Source organism: Triturus cristatus, chromosome 3_2 (assembly GCF_964204655.1).
Source record: "Triturus cristatus chromosome 3_2, aTriCri1.1, whole genome shotgun sequence".
Classification (NCBI taxonomy): domain Eukaryota; kingdom Metazoa; phylum Chordata; class Amphibia; order Caudata; family Salamandridae; genus Triturus; species Triturus cristatus.
In genome coordinates, this window is record NC_140584.1 from 158,599,779 (window position 1) to 158,622,066 (window position 22,288).

The following is a 22,288-nucleotide window of genomic DNA, read 5'->3' on the forward strand; positions in this document are numbered from 1 at the left end:
TATTCACCCTAGCTTCATGGCATATATGAACCCTCTTTTGCACACTACTCTGCAGTGAAATTTCTCCCAGAATATTTGGCCTTTTCAATGCCGATCTGATACAGGTTTGTCAAGTCTTACAAATGGTCATTATGACGATGGTTAACGGCACAGATGGGCCATGCAAATTTATGTTTAATGTGCTGTTAATGTTTATTTTTCCTCCTTTAGAACCCGCCGTGATTTCGCAAGAATTAAAAGACCAAAGTTTGCCTTTGGGAAAGACTGCACGCTTCATTTGTGACATTCATGGAGTTCCTCCTCCTAACCTCGCCTGGCTTCACAACGCAGCCCCTATTCGCCCATCTCCACGCCACTTAATGTCCGGAAATCGACTTGCAATCAGCAGTGTGACCAGAGAGGATTCCGGGCTGTATCAGTGTATAGCAGACAATGCCATTGGTTATGCTCAGTCCACAGCTAGGCTAACCATCCAGCCAGGTAGCTTGTCTCCTTCAAACGCACAGAACCAAGCGCTAGTTTGTTCTGTGCTTTATTAGCCTGTTTTTCTGGCTTCCACATTTTATTTGTGACATCTACAATGTACGTGTTGCCTTGTCATGTCTTATCTTAGATATGAACACTTCTGTTTAGCTTTAAACATTTCTTTTTTTTAATGTAAAAGTCAATGTAACAAACGCTCTCTCCATAAGATGAACTGCTGTTTTTCAAAAACAAATCATTTATACTATACATACAGATGAGCTTTTGGTCGGGGCCTTCATTCATTGGTCACCCCCACGTAACCACAGACTCCCTTCCTTTGAGGGACTGTGCAAAGTATGTGCACGGTGGCTACATTCACCTAAAAATGTAAGGCGAAATACTTAATTTCTCTTTAATTGCAAAGCTGGTGATTTTTTTGATTAGCATTACATACCCTCGATCAAGCATGGTTTGTCTGGGAATTTGCCCAAATTCCTAATGTGGTGGAATCGGTCTGCCTGTGCTGTTGCCCTGTGCTCTGTGTAGTAGATTTCAGCCTGTTGCTATTGCAGGATTTTAGTTGTTCTGTGAACAGCAGTTGTCTGCATTGGGAAGGTTACTTTTGTAGATTTAGATTTCATGAAATATCCAAAATGATAGCCTTTCAGAGAGTTTGCGTGAAACCACAACTGAGTGTATGAATATGTGTTGCATTTCTTTCTGGCTCTTACATTTCTGTGGATGCACTTCGGGTGTGGTTGTGTTGCAGTCATGTGTCTGGCACTTTTCTAACTGCAAATCTGATCTACATGTACCTTTTTACTTCATTTTAAAACAGACAGAGGCTCCAAACCGGTCATCGTTTCTGCTCCAGCAAGTGCGCAGGTGTTGGATGGCGACTTTGTAACATTGACCTGTAATGCCACGGGTGTGCCACCTCCTGTCATCCGCTGGTATAACAACCATGGACTAATATCGAGCCACCCCTCCCATGTTCTAAAAACAAAATCACAGAAGTCGCCTCAGGTTGGAGCAGCTGCCCCGGCTTCTGAGCCAGTACATCTCACAATGTCTCGGGCTGGGTCAAGCTCTCTCTACATTCACGCTTTTACAGCAGAGCATTCTGGGAAGTACACCTGCGAAGCAACCAACGATCATGGCTTTGCAGTGTCTGAAGCTTTCCTCACAATTGGTAAGCAGACCATACAGTTGTTGCTCTCCTTTGAGTGGCCATTTTTCCTGTAAACCAAACCTGTGCGACTCCCCTCCCCCCACCCCCATCCCCAAATTTGTCTGTCTTCACTCATTTTTTTCATAGATGGAATTTACAAATGGGCATTATTGAAAATTAAGGCACTAATAGTCAGATTCTTGTAATCTTTAGTTTCATGGAAATAAGCCGGGTTTTTAAACAGAAAATATGGGCAAGAAACCTAGTGCTGCCCTTTGCATCACAATGCAAAATCCCTGCAGCTGCACTGTTCATCTTCTCCATAACCTGCCAAGGCCAACACCCAGCTCATGCTATGAGTATTAGCGGCCAAAACTTTATTACTCTTACGCGTAACCTCCACTTGCTAGACCCCCATCTCATGCCTTCCGCGGCTTCCATAAAAGCTGCTGTGCGTGACAATAATTAAACCTAAGCGCAAGCCCCCACTACTCTCATACTTATGATAGCAGCCATATCTGTTTCTACTTGTATGACAGTAATGTATGCTCCGCACTGTATTAGATTTTGTTGTTTTGAGCAGATTTCTTTCCCCAGAACCCTTTAAGTTTTTTGTTCTTTCGGAAGTTTGTTTTCAACCATATTCTAGGTCAACTAATTTGATTATTTAAGAATTTTTACTGTACAAGTACTCTCAAATAGGAACTATTTTATATAAATAAGTTAAATTAGTGAATTTTTCCCATCAAAGACAAATAGAGGCCACTAAAACCTGTCTGTGGCAGCACCAGGATGTTACCCATAACGCTCAGTACTATAATATTCTGTCTTGGTGGCTCTTCAGTATTCTAGACCGCCTCCTTTGTGATAGCCTTTCTTTTTTTTCACCACTCCTGTTGTCCCAGCTTGTGGCTCCTTGGTGTACTATAGCAGAGATCCCTCCCTACCAGCCATTTTGCATGTGCAGTGCATAAATGCAACCACTACAGTTTTTGTGAACTTCCCACTAACATTAAGTCCAGTAGGTCGATATAATAGTTTTTCGGCCTATACTTTCATACAAGCCAGCCTAAAAATGAAAAAACTGCGAATCCTATTAGACACAACTGCATCGAACCGGAAAAGCAGAATTACTAAAAATAAACTATTTAAAATCTTCTCTGTAAATAAATACCGCACTTCATAGTTTTCTGAAAAGCAGTTTCTTTATGTAACATGGGATAAATCCAATATGTACTTCCAACTTACTTTTCCAGTGCAGGTAAATCAGTGAAACAACATTAATGATCTCTTGGATAGATAGTAAGGATTAATGCACGAGTAAGTGAGCCCCGCGTCAGTCTTTTTTGCAAAGGACAGCATTGAGCATAAAGTGTCCCTCGTGCAGAAAACATAATAATTGACATCATTCTTAACCTCCTTCCTGCCTGTAATTGATGTGGGTGCACTGAAGCTATCCGCCACCGGCTTCCAGCTGAAGGTGGACATCTTTTGCTTCAAAAGTGGCCAAGGATATTTTAGAGAAGTAAAAGTTCTCTTGGCAAAATTATGGTGCTACATGCCGTGAACAAATAGTGCGAGCACGGCATAAGAGGAGGTGCTTTCTGCTAAATATGTTAAATTTAGAGTGAAAGGTGCATGTTTTTAGGTCTCGCCTGACCCAGCGCATGCGCTGGTCTGGTGAGACTTATTGAGAGGGCTCCAAAAAGTGCTACCAGGCCAGCCTAGAGCTACAGTGCATGTGCGTGGGCGCGCGCCGCACTTTACCTTACTTTCACTGTCGTGGCCACACGGCAGCTTTGATGTTTGATCACGATCACTTTCACGGCCGCTTTGAATAGCCAATAGGTCTCGCTTTTGGGACCTTTTAAGTATTTAGTTATGTAACTGTTGCATAGCTAAACAATTATAAGGTCCCAAAGGCGAGACCTATTGGCTATGCCAATGCTTGTTTAATACTCCGAGAGAGACGGATTGAAGCAGACCGGTAGATAGAGAGAAAAATTGACCAAGCGGTTGTAATGTAAATTCTGTACTCGCACAGTTGCTAGTAATTGCTGCTGCTTTTTATCACTCAGTATGATCAGCCATTTAAGGTGTGGGAATATAAATTAGCCTGGGCTAAATAAATCACCATATGGATAACTTTGATACATTTGCCGTAATTGCCTGTTCTGTACTTGGATGCGAATGTTTTGAAAGTTTCGCTTTAACCCGGTGTCCTACTCTCCATCTCATCTCCACAGTCCCTTTTGAAACCAGCACAAAGGCAGTAGAAGCGACTCCTGTGGAAATTGTTCAGAGTGATGAAGGAGATTATGACTATGACCTAGAATTCCAAAATGCAACACCAGCAAACTGGCCAGAAGGCAAACCAGCAACAGAAAAAGCCTCCGATGGCGCCACCCCACCCGATGCCCCCATCATCCTCAGTCCGCCGCGCACACTCAAGCCTGACGTCTATCATCTGCAGTGGAAATCCGGAAAGGACGGAGGCTTCCCCATTAATGCCTACTTCGTCAAGTACAGGAAGGTAATCTTGTGTCCTTTACCATCCACTCTGATCTTTGGTGCTGGCTGGAGTTTGTTTGAAGGCTGCATTGTGAGTCACAAGTGTTTCACGACATTATTCAGGGAATTACTTTTTTCTTTGTCTGTCAGGGCTCAATGGGAGTGCATTTTTTTTTTTTTGCTGTCTCCCCCGTGCAGCTTTCACCTCAAGATACCCCCTTATTAATCGGCGCAGTCTGTTTTGATCACTTCTCCCCTACCCCAGTCTTTAGAAAAAATTTCATTTTCTATTTCATTTTCAACCCTCACTGCCACACTCAAGCTCATCCGTATTTTTTTATGTACTGCTTCAAGTAGCATATGCTACCTTCCAACAGTAAATGGGGGGGAAAAAACGATAGCCGTGTCATGTGTGCATGCATACATCATCATGCTGGACTGCCATAGTGTGTTTATTTATTTATTTGACGATTCTGGACAGTATCCGGCAAAAGGCATTGTCAAAGCCAATAGGCCCTCATTCAAAGATGGCCGCTGTTCATGCGCATGCAAGCACAGAGGCCCTCTAGAGGACAAAAACATTGGAGAACCTCTAGGTTTCACTGGGAGACCAGTTGGCTTTGCTATTGCTTGTTTAATTATGTTTTTGTCTCAGCAGTAAATTAGATTAACACCTGATTGTCCTTGAATGAGTTAAAGTTTGGAATACTGCAGGCGGGGAAGCAGCTAAAACACTTTTCTGGTTCTTCGTCTTGTTTCTCAGTTTGAGCCCAGACATGAGTGTAGGACTCTTGGGATATTATTTGTTGCTAGAGATCGGTTATACACCAGATCTGCTCATTCCGGAAACATATAGTTGTACGAATTATATGTAGAAACCTTGACCCACCAACGCTGGCGGTTATGGGGTTACGGTACACCACTGCAGTTTGTGGTTCCTTTACCGCCAAAATGCCAGAACACTAAGTCGGTATTTCAAACCCCTGAAGTCAGACTGGCCATGAAGGTACGCAGTTACATGTACAGAAGTCCAATGCCACAGTTCATTGGCTGCCCGCTATTACACCATCAGGTATAGCTCAGAACAGTTTTCTTAAAATGCACCAGGATTATTGGAGGTGAATAATCCTAACATAAACAAGAGTGTCTGGTAAGTTCTTTTCACTGCTTGTCCACTTGGTATATCATCGCTTGGCAGCAGCAAATGTCCCCAGCATACCATTGGCGTTAAACCCGAAAAAACTTCCTTTTGGCTCACAACAGTAACTGAAGGGCCTCCTCCTGCTGATGTATTCACATCCATCCGGTAAGTAAACTAACATGGCCAATGTCACACAGTCCTACTGGAGTAGCTGCAAAGCACCCTAGAGATACCTCGAAATACAATATGGCATCGAAGCTTAAGAGCTTCAAATGCTGTAGGGGCTTATTAAAATACCAGAAGCTACTCCCATGCCCCTCATTTGGATCATTGCTGTCTAAATTCAGCAGCAGAAAAGCCTACTTTATCCTCTGCACCAAGCAGCTAAGACCATCCAATTTAAAAGTTACTAGTCTCAAGTCAAGCTCAGTAAGCAAGCAATGGTGATTTGATAAACTAAGTGGTTTTATGGGCTTAAATATGCTGAAAAACCTCTTCAGACTCTAAATTCTAGGGGAAGCTTGATTAAGGGATTCTGGCTTTGGTCAGTGGCCATCTGTTGTAGCCAAGCTTCTGGCAGGCTCGTTATGTCTGGAGAACTTTAAGCTAAAGCGGACTTCCAGAAAGAAGAGTTTTTTGTGGTATGGGAAACCAACTAGTTAGAAGGACATAGTGCACATTTTTGCTACCCTTGTTCCAATTAGCGCTCCTTTCAGGCATGTGCATCTTTTCATGCTATGTTTTTTAGTTGATTATTTAATTCTCTGTTTTTCTACATGGATTTTGTTTTACATTGACAAAGTTCCCGATCAACTGGTCAGTAATGAGTAGCTTGCATGGAATGCTCTAAATTTCCCACACGTAATTCAAAATGACCCAAAGCAACATGTTGGTACTCGACAAAACACCAAGCAGAAATCCATTTAATAAAGACATATGCGTTGTTGTACATCTGGATTTTTAATGTTTGTCAGTTGGGCATGTGTTTAATTTGATTGTTAATTTCAGTTTCTTTTTTTTAATACTTTATATTGCATTTCTTACTCATGAAGCTGGATGATGGTGGCAGCGTGGTTGGTAGGTGGTACACAGTCCGTGTTCCCGGCAGCGAGAATGAGTTGCGAATCTCAGAGTTGGATCCCTCAAGCTTGTATGAAGTCTTGATGGTAGCACGAAATGCTGTGGGAGAAGGCCAGCCTTCCATGCTTACTTTCCGCACCAGCAAAGGTGAGTGCTTCTGACTTCGAGAGGTTGAAAGGGCTGGATGTTGGTGTTTTAATGCAGAGTAGCTGATGGAGTTTTGTGTAAACCTAAGTTAATGAAAACATGACATTTTGAAGTAGAAATCTGTCGTGGATCCTTTTCCAGAGTAATATGCAGAGCAAATGTGCACTTGATCTTCTAAAATCGATTGCTCTTTTTATTTATTTTGAAGCAGTAATAGAAGTTGTTTTAGATGGCATTATGTTGCAGTGACTTTTTTCCTGCTGCGTAACGTCTCACTGAATCTTGTTGGTTTTCAACAACTTTTTCCTACTGTTACCACCTGATTGACCATAAACACCTATTCATTTTTTTTACAACTTTTTATTATACGAATAACCACTTTTTCAAAATATGCGTCCAGTCCTATTTTAGTACTTTCCTTATCCCGTAGACATTGTTTTTAGCAGACTGTTGTAAAAGGTTTTTTCTAGCACTTGCACCAATTTCCGCATGAAAGTGGCAGATACAGAAGATTGAAATGAACAGTCTGACTGTTATGTTGCTACCTGATTTCTTGTCAAATTAGGATGTCCTTACTGTGCCTGGCAACTATGCAATCTGAGTACTTTCACCTGCACAAATTGAAGATAAGAAAACCTGCCCCATACATGAAGTTCTCGATGGAAGAAATAAATGAATTCTGTGGCAGCCATCCATGTAAATATGGAACAAGATGTCCTGGAGAATGAATATTACTGTGTTTTGAGTTGACTTCTAGCCAGTTCTGACCCTCAGAAGGCACCTCTGATAAAGTCCTACCTTTCCTGTGTGATGGGTGATCTAGGCTACACTGTTTCAAGTGCAGGGGCGTGCTGTGAAGCACAATATTTTGATTTTCCAAACTTGAGCACAAGCCTCATACTTCAGTGTTTATCCTCCTAATGTCAAAGGAAGAAGAGCCCCAGACGGAACTTGTATGGTTCGCTTCGGCCCATCGGAAGAGTCTACACCTTGTACTAAACTCTTTAAAATTTGTCATTAGATGTTCCTGGATTTTTGTGGAGGGGTTTCCTCAGTACTGCATTGTTTCACTTGGCACACAGCTAACTAGAATGTAGGTCGTAGTGCCTTACTAATTTGGCTATACTGCCCCACTTTCCTTACTAACTGCTTGTTTTGCAGCGTGAATCTTTCTGGATTCACTATGCTGTGCATTATTCCGCGATCTTGTGGTTGGGTCCGGATTCGTAGTCTTTTCTTTCTTTGTTTTTTTTTTTTTTTTTTTGTAGCCCAGGTGGGCGTCGACGTACACCATTTGGTGCACCTCCCGTGACGTCGTCGTGCTTCCTGCGGAAGTCCCACCTTTGGGGCGCCATCTTCAGATTCTTTTTTCCGCCGTTGGGTCTGGATCGTCATCGGGAAGCTCCAGAATTACACTCGAAGGAAGAAGGAAGAAAAGCGAGTTTCGTCGATAGAAACACTAGAAGATATCAGGAAAGGAAAAGATTTCATCAGGAGCGCGAAGAAAGGAGGACCAGCGCCCTTTTTCTTCGACGGCCTTGGAGAATGCACGCTCAGAGACCCTGAGCGCAATGGACAAGATGCCATTCAAGTTCTGCCCAAACTGCCACCACAAGTTTGCGCAGAGAGACCAGCATCCGGTCTGCAACCTCTGCCTACCGGTCGATCACCAGAGTATCGACTGCAACGCCTGCTCAGCCTTCGCGCCGAAGACACTCAGGGTGAGAGAGCGGCAGAGAAGGGCCAACGCCAGCATGGACGGCAAGGGGAAGCCCCCGACGCTCTACGCTCTGGGCCTCTCCTCAGACGACGAGGACAACGTCGCCGAGACAGCCGAAAACTTCACGGTCGTAGAGACCGACAAGAAAAAAGAAGACGAGGTAAGAGAATCGTCGAGCGCAAAACAAAAAGTACCTCGACAACACGAGGGTGACTCGAGAAAATCTGAGTCAAAGTCCACGAAGGGAGCCCCGGCGCCGAAAACTTCGACGTCCAAAGGGGGAACCACGGACAAGAGGCCGAGCGGATCCTTAGATAAGGACTCCCCGGTGCCGAAAGACGCCGAAAGGCAAGGGTCGTCGAAAGCATCCCATGAAACGGGCCGATCGACGCAGAAAGAACGTTCGACGTCGACGCAAGGTTCATCGAAAAGACCCGCGGTCGATGCCGAAAGCATCTCCGAGATGGAGAAGAAGAAGAGGCGGCTCGAGGCCGAAATGGAGAACATCCTTCAAAGAAAGAAGGAGTTCGACGCCAAAATGAAGGAATTCAAGATTCCAACGGTTCCATCGGCGGACGTCGAGGAGGTCGAAGACGAGTTCGACGCCGAAGGGCTGACAAGGGAACTCGAAGAGGAAGAAGAGCCCTATTATGAGGAAGAAGCCGAGGAAGAAGACCAACGGTCGTTCTACGAATCGGCGGCATCTACCAGCAACGACGTCGAATGGCACGATCTCGACACCGAAAACCCGGAAGAGCCCGTGGACACGTACCCTTCGAGGCCTTCGCCACCCGACGACATCGGGGTCTACAATATGGTGGTCAGGAGCGCAGCAATGGCCTTCGGCGTCAAACTCGACGAGGAGAAACCGAAAGCCGATTTTCTCGTCGAGACACTGCTCCCCATCCAGACAAGGAGCCAGTTCCTCCCCATGCTACAAAGCGTGATGAATCAGGGGAGAGAAGCCTTCAAGGAACCTGCAACCTGCCGGTCGATCACGCCCAGGACAGAGAAGAAATATAAGCACTCCTCCCTGGACCCCCCTTACATCAAGGGTAGCGTGACCGCGGACTCCATCATAGCCGCCACGGCCAGGAGAAGGGCCAACGTACCAGCAACTTCGGGCCCACCCCCGGATAAGGAGAGCAGGAGGATTGACCTCACAGGAAGAAAGGTCGAGAGGAACGCCGCAATGCACTGGCGCATGGCGAATTCAAATGCACTCCTCAATAGACACCAGTACCAGCACTGGGATGAGATGGGGGAGTTAGTAAAGCACCTCCCCGAAGAATTCCGGCAGAGAGCCTCTCACCTGATAGATGAAGGCAAAAACATCGCCAACTCCTGTATAAAGACGGCGTTGGATGGGGCAGAGACTTCAGCAAGACTCATGGCCATAGGGGTCACAGAGAGGAGGCATGCATGGCTAAGAATCTCGGGATTCAAGCCGGAAGTGCAGAACAACATCCTTGGCACCCCCTTCAATGGAGAGACACTGTTCGGAGCAACAGTGGACGACAAGCTCACCCAGCTGAAAAAAGAAAACGAGACGGCCAGGTCCATGGGGGCCCTACAGCTGAGGGGAATGAGGCGAGGAAATCCCTCGAAGACCCTACGGTAGGGGAGGAAGCCAGCAGGGGACGTCGCACCAGGCGTTCCAACAAAGTCAGCAGGGTGAAGGTCACGGACAAGGTCAACAGAAGCAAACCTGGCAATATCAACCTCGGGGCCAGTCCTTTCGCGGGAGAGGGAACGGACGTGGCCAAAGGAGGAGAGGGGGCGAACAGCCCTCGACAAAGTGACTCAGCGCGCAAGAGGACGCCTACCCTCGTCAGGACCCCAAGGGTGAGGCGCAAAAAAGTGTCATCAGGGGGAAGAGAAAATTCAAGAGCCTACGAGCATACGACACCAGTAGGCGGAAGACTGAGGTTCTACCTTCAGGAGTGGCGGCGTATAACCACAGACAAGTGGATACGGAACGTTGTGCAGTACGGGTACTGCGTAGATTTGGAGAAAAGACCTCCAAACAGGAAACCAAGGGGAAAACTGAGATCGGCCCAAGAACTGGCAATACTCAGAGAAGAAACGCGGAAACTCCTGCAAAAGGGAGCCATAGAGACAGTGCCGTTCAGAGAACGCAACAAAGGGGTCTACTCAAACTACTTCGTGGTTCCGAAGGTAGACGGAGACCTCAGACCCATACTAGACCTCCGTTACCTAAACAAGTTCATCAGAACGCAAAGGTTCAAAATGACTTCACTGCAGGAGGTTCTACCACAGATAAGGGAAGGGGACTTCATGGTCACCGTGGACCTCAAGGATGCCTATCTTCACATCCCAATAAACAGAAGGCACAAGGGCCTTCTAAGATTCAACATCGAACAAGAACACTACCAGTTCACGACCCTGGCCTTCGGATTAAAATCAGCACCAAGGGTCTTTACAAAATGCCTGTCGGCGGTAGCGGCGCACATACGAAGGCAGGGAATACATGTCTACCCCTACTTGGACGACTGGCTGGTCAAGGCAAACTCACGCGGAAAGTGCGAGAGGCACGCAAAACGCGTAACAGACACCCTCACAAAACTGGGATTCTCGATCCACTGGGGAAAATCATCGATGGAACCAGAGCAGGTGAAGATTTTCCTGGGGGCAAAGATCAACTCCCGCAACAGTACAGTAGTGCCCAGCGAGAGGAGGACAGAGGCTCTACTGAAGGAGGCGAAGCTCTACCAGAAGGGGCGAGCTCTGACAGTGAGGGCTGTGAGCAAGATGATGGGGATGATGGCGTCCTGTATCCAGCTGGTGCCGAATGTGCGCCTGCACATGAGACCATTCCAGGAATGGCTGCAACAACAATGGTCACAAGCAAACGGAAGCTGGGAGGATCTAGTGGTTGTTATGCACGCAGTGCAGGAGGAGATAACTTGGTGGAACAGAGGCAACATAACAGCAGGGAGAAGCCTGACACCACCAATCCCAACAGTGACCATTACCACGGACGCATCGCAGAAGGGATGGGGAGCGCACATGGACAACCTCAGAGTGAGGGGTCTATGGGCCCCAGCAGATGCGGTCCGCCATATCAACTACCTCGAGTTGAAAACAATCCTGCTAGCCCTGAAGGCATTCCAGAGGCACCTGTTCAACAAGAGGGTGTTGGTCCAAACAGACAACACCACGGCGATGTTCTACATCAACAAACAAGGGGGGACACAGTCGTTCCCGCTCTCATCCCTAGCTCAGGAGATTTGGAGATGGGCCATACCTCTCAGGATAGATCTACTGGCAATTCACCTACCGGGGAAGGACAATGTGGAGGCAGACTGGCTAAGCAGGCAGACCTCAGCATCACACGAGTGGGAGCTCAATGGCCAGGAAACGGAGAAACTCTTCCGGAGATGGGGGACTCCCACAATAGACCTTTTTGCAACACGCCACAATGCAAAATGCCAAAGCTTCGCGTCCAGGCAACCAGATCAGCAATCCAAGGGAAATGCCCTATGGATAAGCTGGTCGAGGACATTTGCCTACGCCTTTCCACCGATACCCCTGTTGCACAGAGTGCTCGACAAGTGCAGAACCAGCAACATGACCCTGATGGCTCCGCAGTGGGCGAGGCAGACCTGGTTCTCACAAATTCAAGAAATGGCACAAGGCGACCCATACAGGTTCGAGAGGAGGAAGGACCTGCTCTCAATGCAAAACGGAGAGGTCCTGCACCCAGAGCCAGAGACCCTCAACCTGGCGGCATGGCTCCTGAAGACATAGAGTTCGCGCACCTAAGATTGCCGCCGAGCACGATGCGAGTGCTACGGGAGGCGAGGAAACCAACTACACGAAAATGCTACAGCGCAAAATGGAAGAGGTTCACTGTGTGGTGCCGGAAAAAGGGCCTGCAAAACAGAATGACAAGAGACTCAACAGTACTGAGGTACCTCACACACCTTCTAAAGAGTAACCTCTGCTCGAGCTCACTAAGGGTACACCTGGCGGCCATCGTGGCCTACACCAGAGGTGAAAAAGGTGGAAGTTTCTTCAGCTCGCAGGTGGTGAGGAGATTCATGGAAGGAGCCAAAAGGATGGCCCCCCCGAAAAGGTTGCCGCCGCCGGCATGGAATCTGAATGTGGTCCTGACGGAGCTCATGAAGGCACCGTTTGAACCCATTCACAAGGCCACACTGCAGATGCTGACTATGAAAACAGCCTTTCTGGTGGCCATAACCTCACTACGCAGGGTGAGCGAGCTTCAAGCACTAACGCTGCAGGAACCCTACATTCAGATTCACAAAGATAGAATAGTCCTGAGAACGGACCCACACTTCATGCCAAAGGTAGTGTCGGCGTTCCACATAAATCAGGCTATCCAGATACCAAGTTTCTTCCAAAACCCGACTACAAACGCAGAAAAGGCACTGCACACCCTCGATGCCAGAAGAGCGGTGATGCACTACATTGAGAGAACCAAGGAACTCAGGAAGTCGAAACAGCTGTTTGTGTCCTTTGCTACTAGCTTCATGGGTAGACCAGTAACTAAGGGCACCATCGCAAGGTGGATTGCCCTCACTATTCAATTCTGCCACAAACAGGCTGGACAGGAGCTAGCGGAGGGGCCGCAAGCTCACTCCACAAGGAAGAAAGGGGCCACCGTGGCCTTCCTGGCGAACACGCCCATCCAGGACATATGCCTCGCGGCAACTTGGGCATCTGTGCACACGTTCACGAAACACTACTGCGTGGACATTCAGATGAACAAGGAGGCACAGGTTGGACAGAAGGTGCTTCAGCACATTTTCAACGACCAACGCTCATCTACCACCCAGCCGCCACAGAACTAGGAAAACCGCTACAAAATCGATGCACAGCATAGTGAATCCAGAAAGATTCACGCTGCAAAACGAATAGTTTCTTACCTGTCGGTGTAGTTTTGCAGCTTGAAGATCTTTCTGGATTCACTAGCGAACCCACCCACCTCCGCCAGGAAGATGAGGCTGGAGGAAGAGGGGGTAAAATGGAAAAGATCAAAGAAATACAAACATACAGATAAAGGAACAAGAAGGATAAAGGAACAAGAAGGATTAATCAATCGCCTAGGGTTAAAAAAAAAAAAAAAAAAAAAGGGAAAGGAAAAAAGAACCCGAAGATGGCGCCCCAAAGGTGGGACTTCCGCAGGAAGCACGACGACGTCACGGGAGGTGCACCAAATGGTGTACGTCGACGCCCACCTGGGCTACAAAAAAAAAAAAAAAAAAAAACCAAAGAAAAGACTACGAATCCGGACCCAACCACAAGATCGCGGAATAATGCACAGCATAGTGAATCCAGAAAGATCTTCAAGCTGCAAAACTACACCGACAGGTAAGAAACTATTCGTTATAATGAATACGTGCAGTCGCTGAGGTGTAGATTAAGGATGAAGGTTTATTGTTCTTAGTTCTTAAGATGGTCTTGTAGTAGATCTGTATCAAGCCCTACCAGGAGCAGCCTCCCTGCTGCCCAGCCCATGCTCCAGCTGACACTCCACATCACAGGCATCCTTACATTCCATTACATCACCATGCACTACAACATTCCACACCGCACATTCACACTGACTGAGCAGCAAGGGCAGAGAAACCGCAAAGATACTTTATACCATAAACCAGATACAATACTGCTTTTCAGGTATAAACCTTACAATGTTTGTTTTCTTCATATTGTCAGAAAATCTGCTGATAATGTGTTGAATCCCAACACTAATGATCGTTAGTACTGTACGATTCAGTAATGGCTTCTTTGCCGTTTTCCTGTGAACTCCTTAGGATGAGTGGTTGCCATGACACTTTAATCACTAACCGGTCACTAAACGACTCCGCTCCATAACAAGGTTCCAAGTTTATCACAGGGTTTCCTGTAACATATTACCACGCAATCCTGCCACCGGGGCCAAAACTATAAAATCTCCTCTCTCATGATAAATGGGAGGACCCTGTACATGCTGAGACCTGCAGTAACCTGGACATTTCCCTCTGATAACCACTCAACCGGCCCCGTGGACAGTACCACAATACATGGTGAAACTTTTACATCCCCGAGCTGATCGCGGAACAAATGTAGGCTCACTGAACCGTAATGCTTGGTGTTTTTATGCTTTTTCCTCCACTTTTTCTGCCTTTGCAATCACCTATATTTTAATCACGCTGATTCTTATCCATGTTTTCAATAGCAGTTTATGGTATAGTGAACCCCCACGAATGTAATTTCTTATGTGGTTATCCTACGAAAACCTTTCCTCTGCGTTTGAGTTTCCGGTTTGTCGTCTTTTTATCCACAGAGGGATGGGCATATCCATAATTCTGGGAGTTAAGGGAATAGAACTGGGTGTACCCGAGACAAAGTGGTGGGTATGCAAAACATAGGGAAGAAAGCACATGACGAATGATCATTTTTCAGACTGTGGCTAGGAAAAATAAGATTTCGTTGAGTAAAGCCACATGTTATTACCGATATGGTATTAAGTCGACCCCCCATTGGTACAAGATTTCACTTTTTTTTGCAACATTCTGCAGGCAGTTCTGGATCCAAACGCTAGGTGGCATGATAATGCTAACATTTTAACTTATTGCAGACATCAAGCTGCAAAACATTTTTCAAAGGTAAGTAGTTCTCCAAAGCTAAAAGCGATATTCTTTGTTGTCCTCAATATTTAATTTTGCCAAGGAATGTTTTGAGCATCTTTTGAAGAAAATTAGCTTTAGTTACTGGATGCATAAAACTTAAGTTGAACCAATGAAATCAGTCAAGTGTTCTTAATCAAAACAAACTATTTGCACCGGTCAATTTATAGTAACATTGTAATCTTATCTTTGACATTATTCTTTTCACTTATATGCAGAAAAAATTGTCCAGGCTCCCTCGTCAAAGCCACCTGTTGTCCAAGAGGGCGTGAACTCCAATTTCGGAGTGGTCTTACCCGATTTTCCTCGGCACAGTGGTGGTATGTAAACTAATTCAATATTGTTCATCTTTAAGTGACTGCCTACAGACTAAGCGCATTGCCTCAGTTTCATTTACCGCTCACCCTCCTCTTTCTGCTCACCCTCATCTTTCTCTTCTCCCTTCTACCAAATTAGACTAGAACCTTCTTCACTAGTGAGTGAGGCCCAAAACTCCATTAAAAAAAAAAAAAGCTGTAGGCGTAGTGACAAAAAAGACAAGTAAAGCTTTTTAAATGAATTTTAGATTTTTTTTGCACTTATTTTAGCTATTTAGGGAACGCCTGGAGAGGTTCTGCCATTTACTACTTCTCTACCAATGAATGAGTCTGGCTCCTCCCACTGCTATGAGAACAACTCCTCGACAACTGTACAACTATGGGTCCCAAATGCATAAAAAAGTAGTTCCGATGCGGGCTCACGATATACCTGAGCCCATCAGCCCAGAGTCACATTCCGTGAACTATTTGTTTCAAGAAAGTTTATGGCAGGTTTGCATCGGGATCTAACATGACTCTTGCCTCCCCAAGTCTTTTTTGCCAATACTTTCATCAGTTTGGGATTCCTATGCTAAGAAGCCCAAGCGCTGTATTCGCTTTAGTGGTCCAGTCGCTTTTTCCTCACATAGCTACATGACCAACTATGTTGACTCATTTAATACAAGGTCCCAAAATGTCGGGGTTTTTCCCAGCGGCTCATTTCCAAGGGAGTATTATTTGGCTTTTGTGGCTCCCAGGCATTCAGACAGCAGGCAGGCGGTCCAGAAACTCTTGATGCAGCGGCAGCAGTTCTTGGGGGTTCACAAACTCTTGTTGCCAATTTCACCATGTTTCATCTTGGGGTTCTTCCTAGAAAAGCTCACTGAATCATTGGCAGTTATAAGGCATTCTGAAAGAATCCCCTTTCTCACAAGCAAGACACAGTTAACCTGCACACCAAACAACCACACGCTCCCTCTTTAAACAAGGAAATTTGTTTCCGGTGAATTGGCTATAGGGTGTCCCTTTATTACGATTGGCTGTAAAGCAGGTGATAATTTACCTATTTACATCAGGGCCAAACAATGCTCCAGCGTTGTGGTTAGACTATCACAGGCAGGTTAATTGTAGAATGTGATATTGATATGTTTTTCAAAGACACGTCACAATTCTAATCTGTATTTCTACGCCAGTACCGATAAAGGAATGGGACCATTCTGCAGTCTCCCATGTCTTCTGCTAGGGTGAGCCAGAGGACTGCCGGGTACAATGGAGCTGTCAAAGTCAACCCTTTGAAATCACTCCTAACAATTTGGGAGAGATTGAGAGTTGGAACACAGGCTAGTGAGAAATATTTTCTTGTTGAGTCTGTTATCGTTCGTCATGCCCGTACACCTTTAACCCCTTCCATGCTCATGACGGAACGGTTCCGTCATGAGCCACGGTTGAGCTGTGCTCATGACGGAACCGTTCCGTCATGAGCCCGCCCGCGCTCGAACCCTTCAGCACCGCGGCGGAATTCGCCCAGCGCTGAAGGGGTTAACAACAACTGCTTGCATTGGATAGGTCTGAATATATATGATCTCAGGTCAAAATAGTGGAACTCGACTGTTAATTATAAGAATGGGAGTTCAAGCACAGTGTTCCTTGAAAGGATCTAAAGCTGCAGCCTCGTCACGTTTTAGGCTAGCGTACTACAGAAGTGCGGTTTCCACCCTACATGGAGGAGGAGCAAGGATTATAGCTACTAGAATTACTGTGAAGGTAGTTTTACTTAAAGGTTTAGCTTCTGAAGCAGGCGCTATATCCATTGATGAGACTAGTGCAAAATCAGTGCTGTCTGAATACGGCAGCCTATCTTTACTCCATTTGAGTTGCGTGGTAACAAAGCACTGCCCACCCTCCTCCTTCCTATTAAAGGGTTTTTCTTTCTTCGAAGTGTCAAACCACTTTTTTGGCTGGGCATCAGCATTTTAGCACCAAGGACAACTTACAAGAATTTGTAGTATCTTTTAATATAGTTTTAAATCCACATCACACTACCTGTTGAACTTCTCCAACCATTAGTTAAAACTCTTGAACCAATGATGCTGGACTCACTCACAGGATGTGCTTTACAGCCAGAAATATGATAGTAGTAGTTCCCGCTCATTTGCAAGACCACAGCATCAGCGTGCCCATGCAAGTCTGGCTTTGGGCCCAATCTGCGAGAACCTGCAGACTCTGGTAATATCTCCCCACTGCCTTTTATTCTTCTAGAGAGTCAATCACAAGGCACTCTTAGAGATGCTCCACCTGCTGTCAGTGTTGGTCACTTGGTTCTGGTCTCACCATACCTTTAACTGTCTGCACTAAGCCTTGTCAGCTTCTTCTCTCATTTGGCTCCAATTTGCAGTCTGATTCTACACATCTATGTTTTCACAAGTAAGGCCCCCCCCCCTCCCCCTCCCCAGCCAGCCGTCAGTTCTTCCCTCCCATAGGGTGAAGGATTGAATGATGTCAGAATGGGTGCCACTAAATCAAGTTAATATCGAAGAGCCTTCCTCTGGAGATGATTCAACCTTCAGGGAGTGTTTGCAGCCCAGCGATCTCATTTGACCTTAGTTTATTTATAGTGTTGTACACCAGAGCACTTTTTCAACCAGGCAGCTGATTAACCCCTTCCCCGCTCATGACGGAACCACTCCGTCATGAGCCACGGTTGCGCTGTGCTCATGACGGAGTGGTTCCGTCATGCTGTGGCCGTTGGCGGCCGCTCCGCCCACGCGGCGCTAATTCCCCGCCTGTGCGGGCGATTAGCGCAGTGGGCGGAGACGTGACGGAACCATTCCGTCATGAGCACAGCTCAACCGTGGCTCGTGACGGAGTGGTTCCGTCACGAGCACAGCGCAACCGCGCTGCCCCCAACCCCCCCCCCCCCCCCAGCGCCACGGCGGAATTCCTGGCGCGGCGAAGGGGTTAATGCCCGTAGTTTAGACTCACATTGGCTTGATTATGCAAACAATCTATATGTGAAGCTCACGGAGTCCATTCTGAACATTTACAACATTGGCAGAATACCTTGGCTTACCTGATTCACAACCTGAGAGGATGGCTCAGCTCCTTTGTTTTTATGTGCTTCGCCTGGCACATTTCACCACACCAGGGAAATATATAAGCCTTCGTCTTTTACTTTTGTTCTTCCATATAGACTAGCGACTGTGCCACAGTAACATTCATGGATGTCCCTCCTTCAGAGAGACGGTGGCCAATCTTTTGAACAGACTTCCAGGTCACTTGGAGGTGCTGGATGATAGCTTCGCATTCCTCATAGCTCTCAAATCCTTTCTGATTCTGTAAGCCCTGTTCTTTGCTCCTTCTGTGGGACAAGAGTTGACTCGCTCCTAAGTAGGCACGTCTGGATTAGCATCCTTGGGTGCTTGTCTGTTCTGAGGTGCCCATAACTCTTCGAAATATAATCCAAATACCTCTTTGTTTCAACAGTATTTTATTTTCATTACTTTTCTCCTCACAGGATAGCAGATAGTCATGCAAGTTAGATGTTAGTTTTAAGGCTACCTGCTAGGCTCACTTACTTTCCTTTCAAATGCTTGATCATTCATCTCCTTTCTTTGTAGTGTATTTACCAAGTTCTCTAAATATGATGTGCACATCCCTCTACGTTTGTTTTTAGGTCGAGCATGTAACACAAAAACAAATCTGTTTGCCTTGTGGTTGTATTGTGTTTGCGGTTTTCTTCAATGTCATCTGTCGTCTTTGTAGGGCTCTAAAAGCTTGTAAATAATGTTGTATGCTTGAAACGTTTTCGGTGCATTATTGCAAGGGATTACTAGTCATCCTGTCAGTCTGGTTTCGCAGAAAGGCTTTCTTTCTTAACAGTTCGCCTCATTTTGTTTAAATAAAACGTGGTTGCCTCACCAAACATTGTTTGATGTCAAACTTACTAACCCTCCTTCTCTTTTACTCTCTCTGTTTCCTATTGCTGTCTGTAACGCCAAGTGAGTTCTGTAAGTATTGCTCCAGTGTGCTGCATGTTTTGAAACAGACTTGCAAGTATGGCCGTGCCAAACGCTTGGTTTTTAGTGGCAGTAAAGAAGCGACTCTCATGTTGTTGTCCCTCACAAATAAATGAATGAAACTGGTAATAAGCGCATTGTTACCCGATAGGTGTGGCCTAATGCTGAGCGCCTTCTGCCTCTTGGACAACCATAGGTGCCCCACATAATGCCTACATAATGGAAGCAAGGCCTTGATTTTTAGATCATTGAACTGGGAGAATCCCTGTTAATTTGAAATATTTGAGCTCACTGGGCTCCTAAATATTGTTGCGCAGTAGAGTTTTCGTAGTCTTTACCGGAGGTCAGACTGGTTTGTTTAATTCTTTACCAAGATAGTTGGCACCTGATTAATGCCCTTAATCAATCCATTACATGCCTTTCTTCAACAATCAGCAGATTTAATGTTTTCACTTCTACTGTGCTGTGCATTTTACTGCTAGTTCTATGTTTTTTCTTCCAAGCAAATTTTTTACACTGCATCCTAGTTTACTTTCTGCTATGTTTAAGCTGTTGTTTTGGTGACAATACATATGAGTGGCCAAAGGGCAGTTTGGGGACTGTAGTGGGATATAGAGTGATTGTGTTATCTTCGATTCAATTGTTGATGGCTTCAATGTGCACATGCATATACAGAGTGAATGTGTGCATGTGGTATTTATATTGCTCAAACCTACCTAACAAGGCACCGGAGTGCTCGGCACGGTCAAAGGGAGATATACGGTCAATGAGTGATTGGAGGGGAAAATTGATTCTGAAAGTGGACTGCTATTGCACCATGATGTAGTGTTTCTTAGGGGTATCTTCAGCCCAAATTGGAACATGATTGGAACATACTGATATGTGAGTTCAGAACCTGGATCGATAAATGGGGAAGGTCTGTTGCCTTGGTAAAGCACGGACATTTCAGAAGTTACTGGTGTAAATATTGGAGTGAAAGTCAACAATAAAAGATGGAAGTATTTGGTTGATTTCTGTTATAATTCAGAACTTAGTTAGGATACTGGTTAAGTTTTGTAGTTGATTGTGTGATTTCCGAAAATGTAACTGCTTGGGTTGGGCAGTGAAATATATTATTTTAGTAAGATAGAAAGATGTGCCTAGGCCACTGCGTAAGATTGAACGTTTATTGTGCGTTCCTTGTTACACCATTTCTTTTCTTTGTTTAGTTCCAGAAGCACCAGATCGACCCACTATCTCAACTGCATCAGAGACCTCTGTGTACGTCACGTGGATCCCTAGGGCCAACGGTGGATCCCCCATCACATCCTTCAAAGTGGAGTACAAGCGAACCAGCAAAACCTGGCAGATTGCTGCAGACAACATCTCTCCTACCAAGCTGTCTGTTGAAGTTACCAACCTGGAGCCAGGTACCTGTCCTTGCGCATGCGCACTTTAAATTATCCCTCAGTATTCCTGAGCTGCAGTGCTTTCATCTCTCAGGATGCATGTGATGCTGATCCGCCTTCAGGTGCCAAGGATAAGGCTACTGCAGTCTTGAAGCAGGTCGTCTCTGTATCCCAAGTGTTGTGGCTGAAATGAGGGGAGGAGCCTGTTGGACAAATGTGTGTGCTTAGTTCCTTTTCCAGTCTGGGTACTCCAGTGTGTAGAGAAGTGGGCAGTTCAACAGCTTGTGCATGCTGAAGTGACAAATTAACCTTCTGTGCAAATGCTCACATTGAATGGAACAAACTGAGACCATACTTATAACAAGAGCAAGGTTCTTTAAAAAAATATTATATGTGTACAAGCTCTTCCTATGTTTTCTGTTAATCTGACCGAAGAATAACCAACGTAGGTCCAGGATGCTATGCAGGATTATCACTTCTGTGAAATCTAGATTTGAATACAATGGATCTGAATTAATTTCTATTGCATTGGATATTGTGAAATTCTGGCATTGATCTGGCCCTCCTGGATAAGCGCAATGACCCAGCCCATTTCCCCATGGACTTTTTCTATGATTGAATGCCTATAAAACTAAGGTAAATAATTGTTGACAACTCTGCTAGGGTGGAATCGTACACTGTGCCTTAAACTGGCTGGTATATGCCTCTGTGTTTTTCATTGTTTCTGTAAATGAGTTTGGGGTTTGGTCAAGAAGTTAATCACAATTGCAGTCACTTAATGCTCTTTGTTTTTCACCAGGCGCTGTATACCGTTTTCGAGTAATTGCCATGAATTATTATGGAGAAAGCGTGCGCAGTGCTCCCTCTCGAACGTACCAGGTCATTCAAAAGCGCTTCACTAACCGTCTGCTTATAGTGCCTCACATAGGCCACACTGAAGCAGTGTCCGACACCGAGATCATGCTGAAGTGGACTGTAAGTGAAGGATATTCCTCCTGTGCTCGGGTTACCTTTCTTTCTTTTTTGCTTCAGTTCGTATTTTTGTATTTATTTGCTGCCTTCCACTGAATCCTGCCTCAGCTTATAGTTGGCAGAGAACAGGTGGTTGTCGCAAAAAGAGAAGAAATTAGATTGAATGAATAAGACAGTACAAGTTTGATATCCTCTTACTCTGTTTGGGTTATCGTTAGAACCCAAATTGCAGTTCTTAGACAGTGTAGTGGACTTCACTCTAGTTATAAGACAATTATGGCCATGCAGTGTGCTTTCACTTCAGTCAAGTGAGGTCTCTTATCGTATGTCTTTATACACATACAAGTGACTACAGCAATACCTTATATGCAACATTCAGTGAACCTGAGTTATAGACCTGAGCCACAGGTGCTGTACATGCCTTTAACTTTCTGTATAGCTCGAGGCAGGAGGGCTATAAGGGTTTTAGAGCATTCCACCCACTGAGGGAGAAACAGAAAGGCAAACATTGAACTGTTGGAGCAGAAGTCTTGTTCGGGCCCCAATTACCCCAGAGCCACTTAATTGTCTTCAATGGGGCTCCCAACATTCCAGAGTTCTAATATAGCCTTGGAGCCCACCGTAGTGGGCTCTACTGGCCATTAAGGGCCCGCTCCAGCAGCCTTTAACAAGGGAGTGGGCTTTTAATGGCCGGTTAGAGCCCACTACGGAGGGCTCTAAGGCTA

The 22,288-nt window shown here is 45.6% G+C and overlaps 1 protein-coding gene across 3 annotated transcripts in view; it reads left to right on the forward strand.

Annotated features, from left to right (window-relative positions):
• Positions 1-22,288, forward strand: part of CDON (cell adhesion associated, oncogene regulated) — a 120,825-nt gene that overhangs the window by 69,734 nt on the left and 28,803 nt on the right. For all 3 annotated transcript variants that reach the window (XM_085647398.1, XM_085647400.1, XM_085647399.1), the window contains exons 7-13: positions 211-480; positions 1,304-1,657; positions 3,883-4,169; positions 6,341-6,515; positions 15,110-15,211; positions 20,412-20,612; positions 21,391-21,566. In XM_085647398.1, the coding sequence (XP_085503524.1) occupies positions 211-480; positions 1,304-1,657; positions 3,883-4,169; positions 6,341-6,515; positions 15,110-15,211; positions 20,412-20,612; positions 21,391-21,566 (1,565 nt within the window). The remainder of the gene's footprint in view (positions 1-210; positions 481-1,303; positions 1,658-3,882; positions 4,170-6,340; positions 6,516-15,109; positions 15,212-20,411; positions 20,613-21,390; positions 21,567-22,288) is intronic.